Source organism: Ovis canadensis, chromosome 7, assembly GCF_042477335.2.
Source record: "Ovis canadensis isolate MfBH-ARS-UI-01 breed Bighorn chromosome 7, ARS-UI_OviCan_v2, whole genome shotgun sequence".
Classification (NCBI taxonomy): Eukaryota; Metazoa; Chordata; class Mammalia; order Artiodactyla; family Bovidae; genus Ovis; species Ovis canadensis.
In genome coordinates, this window is record NC_091251.1 from 47,871,213 (window position 1) to 47,888,889 (window position 17,677).

The 17,677-nt window shown below is 51.0% G+C and overlaps 1 protein-coding gene across 2 annotated transcripts in view; it reads right to left on the minus strand.

The window, feature by feature from the left end:
* Positions 1-17,677, minus strand: part of PLA2G4E (phospholipase A2 group IVE) — an 82,335-nt gene that overhangs the window by 31,010 nt on the left and 33,648 nt on the right. For both annotated transcript variants that reach the window (XM_069596082.2, XM_069596083.2), the window contains exons 2-3: positions 7,386-7,458; positions 1,122-1,258 (exon numbers count right to left, since the gene is read on the minus strand). In XM_069596082.2, the coding sequence (XP_069452183.1) occupies positions 1,122-1,258; positions 7,386-7,458 (210 nt within the window). The remainder of the gene's footprint in view (positions 1-1,121; positions 1,259-7,385; positions 7,459-17,677) is intronic.

Genomic DNA, 17,677 nt, shown 5'->3' on the forward strand with positions numbered 1-17,677 from the left:
TCTTGTTCCAAGGATCCTGGGAGATGTAGGTTGGGGCTGGATTTGCCTCTTTGTTCCCTATCTAGTGGACCTGAGATGGTCCCGGGGCTTCCCAGTGAGTGGATCTGTTGACTTTGTAATTGCTAGATACCAGATGTGGGACTTCACTGGTGGTCCAATGGTTAAGACTTAGCGCTCCCAATGCAGGGGGCGTGAGTTCAATTCGTGGTCAGGGAGCTAAGATGCTACATGCCGCACGGTGTGGCCAAAAAAGAAACCAGGTATGTCCTAGAACCAACCCAGCAACCCCAGAGATCTACAGAAAAAAGAAACACAAATTCTGGTTTCAAGATGGCATAGCTCATACTGAAACTCCCCCTTTCTCACCAAAAATCTCATATATGATAGAAAAGACATTTTTAAAACAATAAATACAAAACTCTACTTGAAAACAAACGGATATGTCATGAACTGAAAAAGGAGATGCATTCCTAAAATGTGAAAGTGGTAAGCTAGATGGAGCTGTCAAGCCTCAGATGCCTCAGGACTGGCTCTGATGCCTTCATGATGAAGGTAAATTTATCTGAAGGGCACCCTGGGGCAGCTGTCATAACTCAGGATGTTCAGGACAGGATTCTCCCACAGGAGATATGAACTCCATGTAGAGTCAGTCACATATATCTGAAGAAGGCCTATGCCATGAATCAGCAACTCCACAAATGAAAGAGCACGCATCCAAGGAATTAGAAGTAAATTAGCCATCCGAAAAGGATTTACAGCCGTGAAAGCCCTCTGTTTGGGATTAGACTGGCCTCGGACCTCTAGAGTAGACTGGCTCTTCTCTCTGTATCCTTCCGGTCGGTGTATGTTCTGGAAACACACTCAATTTGGGGGCAGGAGACAGTTCCAGGGGCAATTTAGGGAAAAGGACAGAGAAGCAGGAAAGATGGTAGAAGGATAACTATGCCCAGAGGGACAAATATGAGACAGGCAGAAGAAAGGAGTGGGTGAGTGGGAGACATAGGACAAGAAGTGGGTAGAAAGAAGGACAAATAGGCATGAGAAGGACACGTGAACAAAGAGAAGGACAAGCAGGCCAGGAGGGAACAGACCTGCAGGCAGGTGCTGTCCCCATGTCTCACCTTCACTTGGCTCTGGATCTGGAAGCTGAAGGTTTCATTCCATTCTGGGTTTCGGCAGTTGGAGATGGTCCTAGTCCTCAGCCTCTTTTGACTGGCAGTGGGCAGCCAGAGGCTCACAAAGCAGTCTGTTAGGCTCACTGTCCGAGGAAGACAAGGGTGAGTGGGTGAGGAGCCAACCCAAGTCTGAAGAGGAGAGAGTGTGGAGGCAGAAGCCAGAGTGAGGCCTCGTCTCAGCTTCAGGTCCCCTCTTGACTCACGGCCCTGACTCTCCAGAGACCTTTGTCCCAGAACCCTGATAAGGTCATGGACTTCAGGCTGCAGGTTTCAGAGGGGACGCAGGCCCCCCTGCCTGGTCTTAAGAACGGAGATGGCCTCTGGCTCTTCTCAGAAGCATCCTGGCTCTTGCTGGTTTGGGACAAGGTATGGCTGTGACTATGTAGTTTTTTTAGCTTCCATGGTGGCTCAGACAGTAAAAAATCTGCTTGCAATGCAGGAGACGTGGGTTCAGTCTCTGGGTCAGGAGGATCCCCTGGAGAAAGAAATAGCTACCCACTCCAGTATTTTGCCTAGAGAATCCCATGGACAGAGGAGCCTGGCGGGCTATAGTCAATGTGGTCACAAAGAGTCAGACATGACTGAGCAAACAACATACACACACACGGCTGGGCAGTTTTCTCTCTGCCAGGGGACGATCCGAAGGACTAGCCACTCAGAGGTCAAGTTTATCTCTTGCTTTGACCCAGGGCACCAGGGAAGCCAAAGTAAGGCTCAGCTCTGGGCTGCAGAGAAGCAAGGATTAGAAGGGACACTGTTAGGGAGGAGGGATTCAGCCCCAAGGCCCAGTGGGGACAGCCTGGAGAAGAACAGGCTATTCACCAGGATCTAGGGACAGGGAATGCAAACCTCATGTCACTGAACATCTCAGATGTACCCATCTGGGCTCTTTGTATCTATACTGGTCTCCCCACATGGCCCAAGAAACCCTCATATCTAAGACCACATAATTTATTTTTCATTCAAAAGAACAACATGAATGTGATGATGCTGTGTGTGCTCAAAGGACAAAGCTGTGACCCCAACAGGCTCTCCTAAAGTTAAAGAAGGCCTCCTGGGTTTTCTCTTTGGAGCAGTGGCAGGCACAGGGATAGGAATAGGGTGAAAACCCAGTGTCCTGACACCATTCCACCTGAGAGGAGGGAGGAAGCGGTGCCACGATGGCGCTTGTCACTCCTCTGGCAATCTGCTGGGGGTAATTCCCAGGACATGCACCAAATACATGGAGAATGGGAAAAGTCAATACAGTTTCCAGGGTCAGAGAAGCTTCTTCTAGATGATAAAGCAGGGCAGGGATGGGAGTTCTGTACTGATAGGACTGATCCAAACTAGTTCCTAATTATAATTAATAATGTCTTGTGAGAATGGAACCAGAGGTGACCCCTCCCCACAAGACTGACTTAGTCCTGTATTGTTACTACACTGAGAACTTCCCCAGACTTAATAACCATGGCTTGCATCATGAGCATCCCTGGTTTCATTTCATCCCCTCTGTCTGGTTAATCTTTCAGGCTAATCTTTCACCATTCAATGAACTGGAATTCATGGCCTTCCGCCCATCAAACAGAGATGAGATAACACTGTCTTTAAATGTCATAATCATCATTAATCTAAACACAACAGAATCAAAAGAAAATGGTGACATCATCCTACCATTCCTTCCATGCCCAACCTGTTCCTCCTCACTATGAACTCAGGTGTCCTGACCAGACTCTCACACTGAGTTGATTTAACACCTTGGTGCCCTCCAGCCTGTCAACTTCTCCCTACTTGCGTGGCCACTGCCTTGGTGCAGGCCATCTTCATCTCTGCCATCTCTTCACCACTACGCCACTGGGAACCCTGTCTTCTGTCCTGCCCCACCCTCATCTTCTCTCTCTAGAGAAACCAAAGGGCTCTTTTCCCATCGGTCACTCCCCAGTTAAAGATCCTTCGGTGGCTCCCTGCCCACTCGTGCTGAGTCCCGCCCACTCATGCTGAGTCCCGCCCACTCATGCTGAGTCCCGCCCACTCATGCTGAGTCCCGCCCACTCATGCTGAGTCCCGCCCACTCAGCATGGCCACCCCTCCCACTTTCCCAGCCTCACATCATTCCTTCTCCCTATCATCCCAGCCCCGCCCTGTTCCCAACCACACACACACGCAGGCATTCACACATGCATGCACACACACACTGTTACATGTATGTAACAGCCAAACCCAGGGCCCTGTAGGTCTCAGAGGCCGTGTCATCTTGCCATGAACACCCTCCTCTTCCTCTTTCACACTACCCTTCTTCCACCCTTTCAGGTTGCAGAAGGGACCTCCCTCTGGAGGCCTTGCCTAAGCCCCCAAGTCTGGGCCAGGTGCCCCTCGTAGCCCAAAGCCTGCTGCTCTTCTCCTGAGGGAGCACTGCTGACAAGTTGGTGCATGTGGCTCCACCACCCCCTGAACCCTGGGAAGCCCAGGAGACCCAGTATTGGCACCGCTGGATATTTGTGACTAAACGAATGATAGAAAACCCCAACTTCCTGCTATTGGGATATATCAGTACCCCAGAAATTCTGGGCTGAGTTATCACAGATATAGACAGGTAAGTTGGCATGTCTAATGGCTGTGTTCAGAGGGAGACTCCCTGGGGACCTGCTCAGTCCTCCTGGGCCCTCCTTTGGCTTTTCCTGGACTCCAAGTCCCCTCCTCTTGGCCTGCCTCCTGTGCAGGGGGGGCCTGAAGGCAGGGACCCCACAACCCTACACCCACTTGCTTAGCACGATTTCACAGACCCTGGAAAGGCCCCTTTTCCTCTAAGATTCCTTTTCTATCATCAGTCAATGCCTAAAATTGTCCCGTTAAATCCACTGGGCTTTCCCTGGTGGCTCAGATGGTAAAAAATCTGCCTGCAACCCAGGAAACCCAGCTTTGATCCCTGGGTCGTGAAGATGCTCTGGAGAAGGAAATGGCAACCCACTCTGGTACTCTTGTCTAGAGAATCCCTTGGACAGAGGAGCCTGGTAGCTTATAGTCCATGGGGTTGCAGAGTTGGACTCGACTGAACGGCTAACAAACACAAATCCACTGAAGTCTCAGAATTTTTTACCTAAGGCTTAACTCTCCAATTAAGATTAAAAACAAAACTCCTGGAAGAGCCAACATTGGTCAGACACCTACACGTCAAGCATAAATTTTTTTTTCCAGTCCTTTTGCAGATAGCCATTCTGCCTGTCCTCCTAAGGTTGGGAAAGAGAGTGCAGCCCAAGAGAGGATAATCCTGGGGAGGGATGATGGTGGAGGGAGGCTGCCAAGCCCAGATGACAAGCTGTGGCATCATGAGCTGACTGTAAGGTAGTGACTGTTGTGTTGGCAATTAAGAGTGCTTAAGAAATGATGACCCAATTCTAAGAACTTTGGGGAATTTCCTAAGCACAGATTGGTTCTAATCCTTGTACCTCATGAAGTGAAAAAGGGCTTGGTCATAGGAATGACATATCTCTTTTTCTAGAATGTGGGTGGCCAAGATGACTTAACCATCTCTACTGATATCAAGAACATTATCTTCATCTCTACTGATATCAAGAACATTATCTTCCTTAGAGACACCCACCTCACAGCTCTTGGGGTGATGGTTTGAATTTTAATTTATTGTCCCAAGGGGAATAAAAACTCTGGACAGCTGCAAGATTTCCAGGCCAATTCTCTTGCAGCCCTGACCTAGCTCCTTGATGAGGGAGCCACCCCTGAATCTCATCCCTTTGGGGCTCCTAGAAATCTTAGAAACTCAGGCACCCCTTACAGGACTGAACCAGAGGGGAGATCATTTTTGATCTAAGCCAGGAGGAATGATTTAGGGCAAAGGTGACCCAGGACCTGCAAGATGTCAGCATAGTCTCAACCCAGGTGAGGCAGAAACAGAGCCCAGTCCGTGACAACTGTGGAACCAGATACAATGTGACCTGGGCTGACACCCCCAGACACCATGACTGCCCCCAACTCTGTTCCTCAGGGAAATGAGGAAAACACAGACATGTTCCAGAGGGGACCAGGTACCCTCGAAGGGCAGCCTGTGTGCCAGAGGCACGTGTGGGGAAGAGAGAATAGGTGGTGGGCCAGTCCTTAGCCTGTTTCTCTGGCTGCCTGCTCTCCACCTCACCTCCACCTCTGGGGCCCTCAGGTGACGGGTGTAGCAGGAAGTGCCCTGGCTGGTGGGAGGGTCTGACAGCACAGGTGCAGGACTACCCTAGAGTGTGAGGCCCGCAGGACACGCAGGGCGGGGACAGAGCCACCTCTAGAGGAGCCAAGGCAGGCGAGGCCACCACAGGCATGAGACAGCTGTGACCTGTCCCCGAGGGGGGTGGGGGAGGTGTCTGGTGACCCACCCTGGCGTGGAAATGAAGGCAAAAGAGGCAACCAGGCTCCGGATCCAGGGGACACTTCCAGGCTCCTCACATCACTTACTGGTGGCCTGGGAGGCCCCGAGAAGCCCAAGAAGTCCATGGCCCCCTGGCCGACCTGGGAACAGAGCCATGCTGGCTGCAACTGATGGCATGGGCTCTGGACGCTCACCGTCCTGGGGAAGGGGTCTCAATCCTGCCTGGTCCCTTTGTTCTCTCCTGGGATGTAGGGCCCTCCCTTCCCCACCTCCACACTCATCCTTGCGTTGGGGTGTTGCGGCGATAGCTTTGCAGCAGGCTGTCAGCCTCTTCCCCAGGGCTCCTGCTCCATCCGCACAGAAGCCCTCGAGGTCATGCAGTCCCTGCCTCAGGACTAGGGTGCCACCTAGATTCCCATCCATCCTCTGAATAGCCCAGGCTCCCTCTCCTGGCTTGTCCTTCCCACCCCTCAGCAGGCCAGACCTGGGATCAAACACTGATTCTGCTTTAGGCAGCTAATGCTCATGTGCAAATGGGTCCCACGGCACTGCCCTCAGGTTGGGGAGGACGAGTGCTGTCTGCCCCGGGCAGGCCCCCAGCAGGTGCTGGAGGCGGGGAATGCAGGAGGAGCCCTCCCCCCGATGGGGCTCCCAGACCTCTGGATGCTCATATCTTGTCCCCTCAGACCTCAGGCTCTCAAAGCAGCCTTCCTTCACTACTCCCAGTTTTCAGTGTCCTTTAAATCCCATGGTGACAAGATCAGAATGCCATCCTCCATTAAAGAGAGTGAGAGTGTTAGCTGCTCAGTCCTGTTCCACTTTTGCAGCCCCATGGACTGGTAGTCTGCCAGGCTCCTCTGTCCGTGGAATTTTACAGTCAAGAACACTGGAATGGGTAGCCATTCCCTTCTCGAGGGGATCTTCCTGACCCAGGGATCAAACCCAGGTCTCTTGCACTGCAGGCAGATTCTTTACCATCTGAGCCACCAGGGAAGCCCGCCATCCTCTATTACCATTCCATGATTGCTTTGCAGATAGACGCCTCCCCTTGCGTCAGGCTCTCCCAGCATAGTTGAATCCCAGGGTGAAGGCAATATAAGGAAGCTTCGGAGAACTTGGAGCCCTTGGGCCATTTCTGTGTGGTTGCCAGTAAGTGGGGACCCCCTCAGTCATGGGCCCTGACACAGAGCTTTGTCCTCCTTGAGGGCCAGACTTCCTCCCTGGATGGTGAGGAGGTGAGGGCAGCATAGGGAGGGGCTTCTGTCCTACCCACCCAGATGTCTTCATTTCTTCCTGAGACCAGAGACTTCCCTGGGCCCCCATGTCCTGGGAATGCAGCAGAGGCCGGGATGAAAGGGAAATTAAAGCAGCAAGAAGACCCGGAACAAAAAGCCCTGGTGAGTCAACCATATCCATGGGCTGAATGCAGAACTGGGGCCCCTGGCATGCACTCTCAGGCCCGTCTGGGATCCAGGTCCTGAGAAGAGCACTGGAGCTGACTGGCTTCATGGTCCCCAAAGGCCTCCCCTTCTCTTCCATCCCAACAGCCCCTAAACTCATGCCCAGGGTGAGGGAAGCTGCCTCCTGGAAGGGGTCCCAGGGAGGGGAGGGCGGTGAGGAGAGCGCAAGGTGGACAGCCAGGTGAGGACTGCAGGGGCTGCTTGTGCCAAGGCTGCAGCTACAGGGAGGGGCCTGGAAAATGATACAAACCTCAAAGTCTGAAATACAACTTGAATACAGAACACACCCAGACACACATATGCACACACACACAGAGTGACCCCTGACCATTTCCCCTCTAGACCTGTCTCCATCCTGGCCCCAGAAGTAGAGAGGAGGGAGGGAAGAAGGAGGGGGAGACTCACCCACGTCAGCCTGTCGGACGTTCTTCATGCGGATGACCCTCACTGTCAGCAGGTGGCATGGAGACAGCCCCTCCTGTGGATGGAGAGGACACTGGACTCACTCTTCACGCAGCAGTGGCAGGTGGCCTTGACAGAGAGAGCGGCTCAACCTGGACAGGCTCCCACTGCCCAGACTCCAGTGACCTGCCCCTGGGACCATCTGCAGTCTGGAGATTGCTTCTGGTCCCCAGGGGGTCCAAGGCTGTGGAGGTGAGGGGCTTTGTCCTCTATCCTCTCTGAGCCAACACACCCCAGAGGAAGGACAGTTTCATACCTCTTCTGCCCATGTCTTTCCTATTTGGATCTTGGAGTTGGAATCTCTTTTCCTGAGCATTTTACCCAGGCTTAGAGGAGTCTTTTTTTTTTTTTTAATTTGAGGATAATTACAATTTTGAGATGATTTTTGCCATATATCAACATGAACCACTCCTAGGTATACATAAGTCCCCTCCCTCTTAAACCTCCTTCTCCATCCCATCCCTCTGGGTTGTCACGAAGTACCGCCTTTGGGTTCCTTGTGTCATACAGCAAATTCCTACCGGCTATCTATTTTTATATATAGTAATGTATATGTTTCAATGCTACTCTCTCAAATCATCCCACTCTCTCCTTCCCTCACTGTGTCCAAAAGTCTGTCCTTTATGTCTGCGTTGCATGAGTCTTTTTACTATCCACTTCCAGCCTGTGCCCAAGGCAGGCACCATTGGATTCCTCCAACCCACCCAATGATGTTTATAGAGGCCTCTGAACTGGAACCCTTTACACTCTGAGTCATCTACTCCATGTTACAAGAGTCACCTTCTACCCTTTTGAGAAAATGCAATTCTTCTCTATTTAAAATAATATTAGAGTTTAGGGGAAACCATGAGAGTGTGAAGAAAAAAGAGTCCCCAAAATGCCAGTACTCAGAGAAGACCACTATGTATAAATCCTTTTATTATTTTCAACTCAGACTGTCCACAGATAGTTCATCTGGCTTGGCTATTGTCAGATAATATTTGTAATATAATTTACTGAACATTTACTCTAATAGGGGCAGGGTGGGCACAGCAGGAGACCTTGATCTTGGCCAGTGAGAGGTCCCGCTCAGTTGGCCTTGCAGGGGTCCTGGGGCAGAGTGCAGTGCAGGCTGATCATGGCCTTCTCCCCAGGGCCCTCCAGCCTCAGGCCAGTGGGTGATCTGGGGGCCGGGGACAGACTGAGGGCTGTGTCCCACAGAGCTCCAGAGCCCTCACCACAGCTTGTCCATTGGTTGGGCTCAGTCCTTGAAGCAGCAGCCAACCTCTCCCTGATCCCCACCTCCAAGCCCTAATGGTGGTAGCTCTCTCCATGGGTCACAGTCCAGGGGACCTGCCCTCATTTGGGTGTACTGAGGAGCCAGAGGCCCAACTGGGTCTTGGGTGCCTGGCTCCCTGAGTGATGTCACGTGGACAGTGTCTGGGGACCTGGCCCTGAGGGTGCCACCAGCTGAGATCTGCTTCCTCAGTTGAGCCTCGGCACTGTGGGAGGACCTAGACTGGATGCTGGACAAATGCTCCTGAGCAGGGTAACTGGCCTGCAGAGGGAGCTTCCACCTCTTAGCAGAGCCCGGACCTCAGAGGGGAAGAGATGAGCCTTGAGACCTTGCCCTTTCTCGTCAGAATGGAGGATAATATTTGTTTTTAACACCAAAAACATTTTGTACTGAGGTATAGCTAATAGGATAATATTTGGTTTGGTGGAGATTTACAGGAGCACTGTGACTTGACCATGACCTGACATCAAGAATGTATATACAATGGAATATTACTAGGCCATAAAAAGGAATGAAGTTGTGCCATCTGCAGAGATGTGGATGGACCTAGAAACTGTCATACAGAGTGAAGTTAAGTCAGAAAGAGAAAACAAATATCATATATTTATGCAAGTATATAGAATCTAGAAAAAATGGTACAGATATTTGCAAAGCAGAAATAGAGACACAGATGTAGAGAACAAATGTATGGACACCAAGGAGGGCAGGGGGGTGGGATGAATTTGGAAACTGGAGTTGACATATATACCCTACTGTGTTTAAAATAGAGAACTAATGAGAACCTATTGTATAGCACGGGGAACTCTACTCGGTGCTCTGTGGTGACCTAAATGGGAAGGAAATCCAGAAAAGAGGGGATGTATACGAACAGCTGATTCACTTTTCTGCACAGCAGAAACTAACACATTGAAACACAAGTAAACCCCAATTTAAAAAAAAGGATCTGACACTAAAATGTTTGCAACAACTAACCACTCTCCTTTCTCGTCTTTCCTAGAAAAGGGCTTTGCTGAAAGCTTTTGGGGAGTTCATGAGTTTTTAAGGCATGACCCATCTCCTTGCGTGGCCCTACAACAAACCTTTCTCTGTTCCAAACTCCAGCATTTTGGTTTTGCTTGGCCCCATATCAGGTGCACATTCGTGCATCAGGTACATAGATTTGCATTTGGTAACATTACTATTTTCCAGATACTTCTCTTATAGTTTCTAATTTCATAAAACCTTTATAATAAAAGTATTGCTGTCTTTTTAAAAATTAAATAATTGACATATAACATTGCATGAGTTTGAAGTATACAACATAATGATTTGATGATATATGTGTTTTGTATTGTCATATGGTTACCCTAAGAAGTTTAGTTATCCATCATCACATGTAATTAAAATTTTTTTCTTGTCATGAGAATTGTTATTTTGATGTCTGTCTTTCTAGGCTCTACTGGGGCTTAATTTGTTTCTTTGTTTCTTTTTATTTTTTAATTGAAGAATAATTGCTTTACAGAATTGTGTTGGTTTCTGCCAAATATCAACATGAATCAGCCATAGATATACATATGTCCCTGCCCTCTCTCTCTCTTTTTTTGATGTGGACCATTTTTAAAGACTTTTACTGAATTTGTTACAATATTATTTCTGTTTTATGTTTTGGTTTTTTTGACCAGGAGGCACGGGGCATTTTTGCTCCCTGACCAGGGACCGAACCTGCACCGCTTGCACTGGAAGGCAAAATCTTAATCACTGGACCACCAGGGAATTTCTTGGGCTTAATTCTAACCAAGAACAATAGGACAATGGCTGGGAAGGTTGTTGCTTGGTCCCTGAGATCCATATATAAGTCAGCTTTAGGGCTTTTTCCTCCTCTTTTCCCAACAGCTGCCTCAAAGTTGGAACAAAGCCATACTGTCACATACAGGTCTGAGGATTCTTTTTGTGAGAGTAACTCTGAAACACTGAATATTTTCATTATCAGTCACTTGCTCTAATGGGATTGCCTTTTGAGCCTTGTCACTTGGACCAAAGGCTGCGCATTGCACTTCTCTTCTGGTTCTGGAAATACAGCTGTGCCTTTGGGCAGACCCCCTCTGTATGTGATGTGGGCCACTGCTGTTTTATATTTTGGCTTTTTGGCTATGAGGCATGTGGGATCTGAGCTTCCCAACCAGAGACTGAACCCATGCCCCATGCATTGGAAGGTGAAGTCTCAACCCCTGGACCACCAGGGAAGTCCCCTAGCTCTAATTCTTAAGCCTGTGTTCATGACTACGATTCTATTGTCACTTTAAACTTGAAAGTGACCCTCGGCAAACATGAAGACAGATGTGGCTTGCCCCAGTCTTCTCTGAAAGTCTATTTTCCTGGCAGATTTTTTGTTTCACCCTGAATTATCCCAAAGCCCCCAAACAACCGCCACACTCTGGCAGTCCTCCTTTCAGTACTCCTCTGACACATTCCATCATTTCTCCCTTAATCAAACCACCAGAGCATGTCAGGACTGTAAGAGCTTTTAAGAGAAGTTCCCACTTTCTAGCAGCCACAGAGGGCTGCTTTGTGGTCTGGAGCCTCAGCTTACACCTTTAGCCCAGGAATTTTCAGGAGACACCCAGTTGCATAGTATTCTGCAAAGCACTCATCCACCTGCCAGCAGGGAGACAGAGCCTTGAGGGTGTGAGAGAGAGCCCAGAGGGGCCATGCTGGGAGTAAGGCAGCGGGAACACAGGACTCAGGTCTTGGGGCCAGATGATTCCAGGAATTAAGTCTATGAAAAATGACCTTCTGGGATTAAAGTGAGTGTACATATTTTGCTCCTGATATAATTAGCTCAATTGGAGTGATGCTGCTGCTGCTAAGTCGCTTCAGTCGTGTCTGACTCTGTGCGACCCCATAAGCAAAACTTCATGGTCCCAGCGCTAATGAACACACAATAGAAAGATGTACTAGATCAAAGGATAGTGTTTGTGACTATAGGAACTAGAAACTGGTGGGTTTAGGGAACCCAAGTGTATGGGGTGGCTTATGGGATCCGGGTAAGAACTTAGGGGCTTGGACAAGCTCGTCCCTCTGACAGGATTGCTAGCTGGGTATCAGAGTGAACGTTTAACAGCAGATATGGCCAGGCACCAGCTAGTCTGCAGCCCTGGATCAGGGGTGGGTGGTAATCCTCCAGTTCATGAGGGCACTGGATGGTCCAGGGACAAGGACCACAGAGCACTCAGGAGGCTGGAGCTCAAGGCAGGGACTATTTGGCAACCAGTGGCGAAGTGTATTTAGACACTTTAACAACCAGGACTGCTGTGTAGGGACGGGGGAGCTGGATGGCAGGTTTCTGGGAAGCCATGGCTCAGGCTGTAGGCACAACTGGCTCCAGGCTCCTCCCAGCCTTGGTCCTTGGGGTTGGTTTTGCCAGGACTCTATTTCCCCTGAAACCTCCTTAGGACAGGGGCATCTTACCAGCTCATGTGGAAAAAAGCTTGACTCTCAGGATTGATTATTTTGCAATCCAGTATTACCCCTTTCCAGCCCCTTACTTTATAGACAGGGCTCTGGTGGGGAGGTTGGGAACACAATTCATTACCCTCCTCTCATATGCCAGGCTCTGCTCTACCTGGGGGCACTGTATCTGTTCTCAACTAGCCTCCCTGCCCTAACGAGACTCTGAGGAAGGCACTACTATTCCTCTTTGCAGAGAAGAAGACCAAGGTTAAAGAGCTTGCATCTCAAAAGGGGTCACACAGCCCAGAAGGGGCAGGGCTGCAGGGTAGATATACTTGGCTGCAGGGCAGTGCCCATTCCATCCACTTGGAGGCTGGCCCTCACTGCGAATTAACCAACTCAGTTAATAGCTTGCTCTGGGTCATGCACTAGAGTAGTTAACAGCAGAGGCAGAAGCAAAACCCTCAGCTCCCACGTGGGGGCTATCCTAACACCCTAGAAAACTAGCTGTCACCACACATTAGAAGAATATTTAGTTACAGGTGGCTCCCAGGGTCTGGCTCCTGGTGGGAGTGGGAGCTGGAAGGAGGGTATGACAACCATATTTCAGAAGTAGTAAGGGTCAAGGCTACCCTAACCAATCAGCCCATGAGGTCTGGGTGCTGATGAGGGAAGACAGCTCCCTGGAAGCCTGTGGGAACTCCCCTCTGCAGGGTTTCTCAGGGCAGGGCTGGCTGGTGATGCCACCTCCTTGCTGGAGAGCTGGATGTATCCATCAGTTTCCTGCAATACTGTGTCAGAGCTCAGGACAGCCTGGCAGTAGCTTCCAGGAGACAAGGACCCTCCCTAAAAGGAGAGCATGCGGATGGGGACTCTGTGGGCCCCTAGAGTGCTTCCCTGCTAATTTGAGCAGCTCCCCAGACCACGTCCCTTTTTATCACTCAAACTAGGTGAGGGGTTTGGGCAAGAAGTCCCAGCTCTGAGTTATGGAGGCCCTAGGACCTGAGAGGGAAGAGTGCAGCTCTCAATTGCTTCATTCCTCACTTCATGGTAAGCTCTGTCCTTTCTGTGGAGCTTTCTCCTCACTCAAGCTCTTGGAGGCTCAATGAGACAAGGGAGACAGGAACACGTGTGGACCAGAGGCTCTTTCAGCGCCCCGGGGGCTGTACAGAAACAGCCCAGAAGGTGACATCTATCCTGGACCAGTCAGCGGGGCACTGGGCGCCACCCAGCCTGGAACTTCCCTCTTGGGATCCTTGGAGACTGAGCAGGGTCTCCACCTCCCATCCCAAGACAAAACACTTCCGGGGCATCGTTGATCTCATTCCATGATCTAGTGTGGGCTGGGGGAAGGTCAACAGGAAGACGTCACTGCTGACAGTGCTTGCCATGGCATGCCGGCAGCAAACTGGAAGACTGAGATGAGGCGGGAAAGCCCAGACAGAACTGGTCCAGAGCCCTGGCGGTTTGACCCATGAACCTGGGCTCTCCCTGGGAGCAGTTGTATGGACTCAGGGGTCTCAACCGCAAAACTAGGAGGAGCGCTTCGTGGCCAATGGGGACATGTCGGCACTGGCACTGGTCTTCACCTGACACCACACCACACACTCTCACAGCAGGCAGTTCGGCAGGTCCGCAGGGTGAAAGCCTGCTCGCTGCTAGGAGTGGCCAAATGTGGCCCGTCCCCGGCAGTGCTGAGCACTTCCTGGGTGCTGCTGGTCCCACAGTGGCCCTGAGCACTCCCATGCATCTTGTCAAGCTTGTGGGTATCTGAAGCTGGGCCACCCACCCAGAGGCCTGGCACCAACTGGGCCAGACTGTGTCTCCCAGTGCCAAGCAGGGGCTGCCCTAGCCAAGGTGCTCCATGACTCTGGAGTCTGCGGTGACCCCATCCCTCCCTGAGCGTGTCTCCTGCCCTCAGCTTCTGTCCCACCCACCCAGCCCTGTTCCCTCACCTCCAATGCACAGGTGGCCGCGGGCCTGTCCCCATCCTCTTGGCATGAGTCTGGCGGGTAGTGGGAGACCCACACAGGCATCTGCTTCTGGAGCATCATGTGGCTCTGTAGCTGGCTGGTGAGATGGGGAACTTATACTCTGACTCAGAGCTCCGCCCTCCAGAGGATTCTCGGCAGTGGCTGGATTGTTCTGGGAGGGGCTCAAATGGATAGCCAGGTAGAGTCCTGGACACAGGCCTCTCGTATCAAGGGACCCTCAGGGCTTCAGATCCTGAAAATGCAGGGACAGGCAGGGTCAGCAGTCTGCTGCCCCCAGGAGAACAATCAGGCTGTCCACTGGACCAGGAAGTGGCAGGAAGAGGCTGATGGACCCTCCTGACTCTAGGATTAGCCCAGCCATGATTGGGGGAAGTGGCAGGAAGAGGCTGATGGACCCTCCTGACTCTAGGATTAGCCCAGCCGTGATTGGGGGAAGCCCTGTCTCTGCAGCTTGTCAGGGTCCTGGCTCAGAGTTGCCCCTCTGGGGGATGTGTCCTCCCTCTGAACTCTACTTAGCCCAGTGGCTCAGCACCCCAGAAGCTGTGGGCAGGGGCCTCAGGAGAGGCAGAGACCGTGACCAGGACTCCAAAGTTAGAAGATGAGGGAAAGAAAGTAACTGCTCGAATCCTTGGTGATGAGGAGTCAAGGGCAAGTGCTCCCTGCCCTCCCTCACGGGAGGCCAACGGAGGGCGGGGCCCAGCCCCTGTCTGGGCTCAGGGCAGCTTCGAGGATGCTCCCACCCCACCCCGCTGATTCTTATCTCTGTCCTGGTGGTTGGCTTACTTGGGGGACCTATGAGGTGGCTTGATTGCTCGGCTACCCAGCTGGGTGCACTGGGAGTTTCCTGCCTGAGCTATTGCCTGGGGCCCTACAACCGGCTTTTCTGGCTCATGGATTAAAGTGATTGTATGAAACTCAGGGTGAATCTGAATGCAGGGCTGACTCGAATGCAGATATGGAACCTGGTTGGTGGTATCCGTGGAGCCTCCTCCTGTGCAGGAGGAAGACGTCCCCACCCTGCTCCTCTCTGCCTGCCAGGCCCTCAAGAGGGGGGATGGGGCCTTAGCTTAGACCTCTCTCAGCTTGCATCCTTTTCTGTTTTTGCCATCCCCCTCTGCCAAGGACACAAACTCAGCATCCACACCCCTTGGTGAAGTCTTGTTTTTTAGTCCTTAAGTCATGTCCAACTCTTTTGTGACCCTATGGACTGTTCCCTATCAGGTTCCTCTGCCCATGGGATTCTCCAGGCAAGAATACTGGAGTGGGTTGCCATGCCCTTCTCCAGGGATATCTTTCCTACCCAGGGATCGAACCTGCAGCTCCTGCATTGGCAGGTGGGTTCTTTACCACCGAGCCATCAGACAGGTCCTTGGTGGATTCTACTATATTGGATTTAGTTCACAACACTTACTGAGCACCTACTGCATACACACTACTAAGAGAGGAAATCCCAGGCTTGAAGCTGCTGACAGTCCAGCCAGGGAGTCCAATGCTTTCAACCCCTAAGAAGCTCAGAACACTGAGTCTGCTATGCTAACGGGGGTATCCTAGAAGGAGCAGTATAAACTCTTTCCATTTGTAAACATCTGTGGTTTACAGAGCTAATAAACTGTGGTTTAGAGAACACAGAAGTTGGAAAATGAGTGTCAGCTGGAAAGGGAAGGACTGGGTATGAGATGGCTTCATGGAGGAGATGGCACCTGTTGAGTCTCGGAGGATGGACAGGATTGCAATAGCTAATGATGGGTGAGAAAGGCATGCTGGGAGGAGGCACAGCGTGAGTAGGAGTAGGGAGGCCAGAAAGCAGGGTATGCTCAAGAATGCAAGTGGTCTGGTATCAGAGTAGTGAGCTGTGTGGGAGGAGGTAGAGGGGGTGAGTGGGATATGGAGGGTGGTGGGAGCTGGGCAGAGACAAGGGAGGCTCTGTGATGGAACAATCTGGAAAGATACATTAGGGTCCCATAGCTGTGACCTTTAAAATCTGTGCTTTAAGTTTGGATTTATTCTCCAGGCAATGGGGAGCCATTTTGAGCAGGAGAGTGACATGATCAGAGCTGAACTTTGGGAAAGCAATGCTGATTGATGTCATGGGCTAGCCAGCCCACAGCATTGCAGTGTCCTGAACTTGATAAGGTGAGGGTTGTGGTGAGGGAAGGGTGACCTTCCTCTTGACGAGCCCATGTGCTGCCCATTCCCTCCACCCCCTCCTTCACCATCAAACAGGTCCAGGGCAAGCCCCAGGCTCCTAAGCACTCCTCAATGTCCAGAACTTGAAGGAGCCTAGCCATAACCCCCCTTGCCCTCCCCTCACTCCATCCAGCCTAGGCAGTATATGCAAAATCTGGCTCTCCGATCCTTGTATTTCTTCATTTGTCCATTAACTCCTCAAGAGCAGGGCCTCACTTGGGTTGAGTGAGATAAAATTGAATAGGAGGCGAACAGGAGAGAGGGGGGACGTTTCTTCCTCTGCACTCTCTACACAGTCTCTGACCCAGGTGGGAGCTGTTAAAACAGCAAACAGAGTAGACCCGCCCTCCAGCATGTGCTGTCCAGCTCTGTGCTGATGGGGTGTGGTCGGGAAGGAAACAGTGAAGAATCTGTGATTTACTAAGGGGACAAGAGAGGGCTGAGTTAAGCAGGAAATCGACCATGTGGACTCTCAGTAGAGCAGGAGGGGACAGAGGACTGGGTGGGAATGGTGGGAGTGGGCTGGAAAGGCACGGTGCCGGGCACAAGGCAATGTCCACACTATGGGTGAAGGGTGCCTAACTACCTTCTCCAATCCAGGCTGTCTCTGAATGAATATAAAATTTAAGCTATGACAGTGTTCTTGGTACACTGCTGATGCTCCAGATCAATGCCCCTGTGCCCAGAGTTCCTTCTTGTGGAAAGTCTGAAGCCATCTCCGCACAAAGTGGAGGGGACTCAGTTTTTTTCTACCCACTGCCCTTTCTTCCCTGATGAGCAGAGAGCCTGAGATCTCCCCAGAGACCCCCAAGCTGCTCCTCCGAACCCTTACCTCTGTCTATATCTGGGGTTCTTGTTAATTGACTCTCATTGATTGAGGTGACCAGGATCTGTTTTCACCAGCAGCCTCTTAGCCTCAGGTAACCCAGCATTGAAAAGTACATTCCTCCCCAGTGGCTCAACTAACATCTCTCTCAGGAGAACCGGCAAGGATGAATTCTTCACCTTCCCTCTTTCAAGATACCTGGGAGCCTGTCCCTTCCCTCCCATCCCATCTGCAGCATCTGATTCTCAGCCTCCAGCCTCTCATGGGTTCCTCCCCCACACAGCTGGCTGACCAGTGACCTTTATAACCACCCCCCTCAACCTGTCATTTTAACAGGTTAACTTACTGCTTAACTCATCTAATGCTCTTGCATTCTTGTCAAAAATTCTGGATTCCAGCACTTTCCATAAGCCAAGTAGAGCCCAGAAACAACCCTATGTATGTATGAAATTTCATTATATGATGGAGGAAGTATTTTAAATCAGTGAGAAAAGGACAGACTGACTATTCATTATTAGAAAAG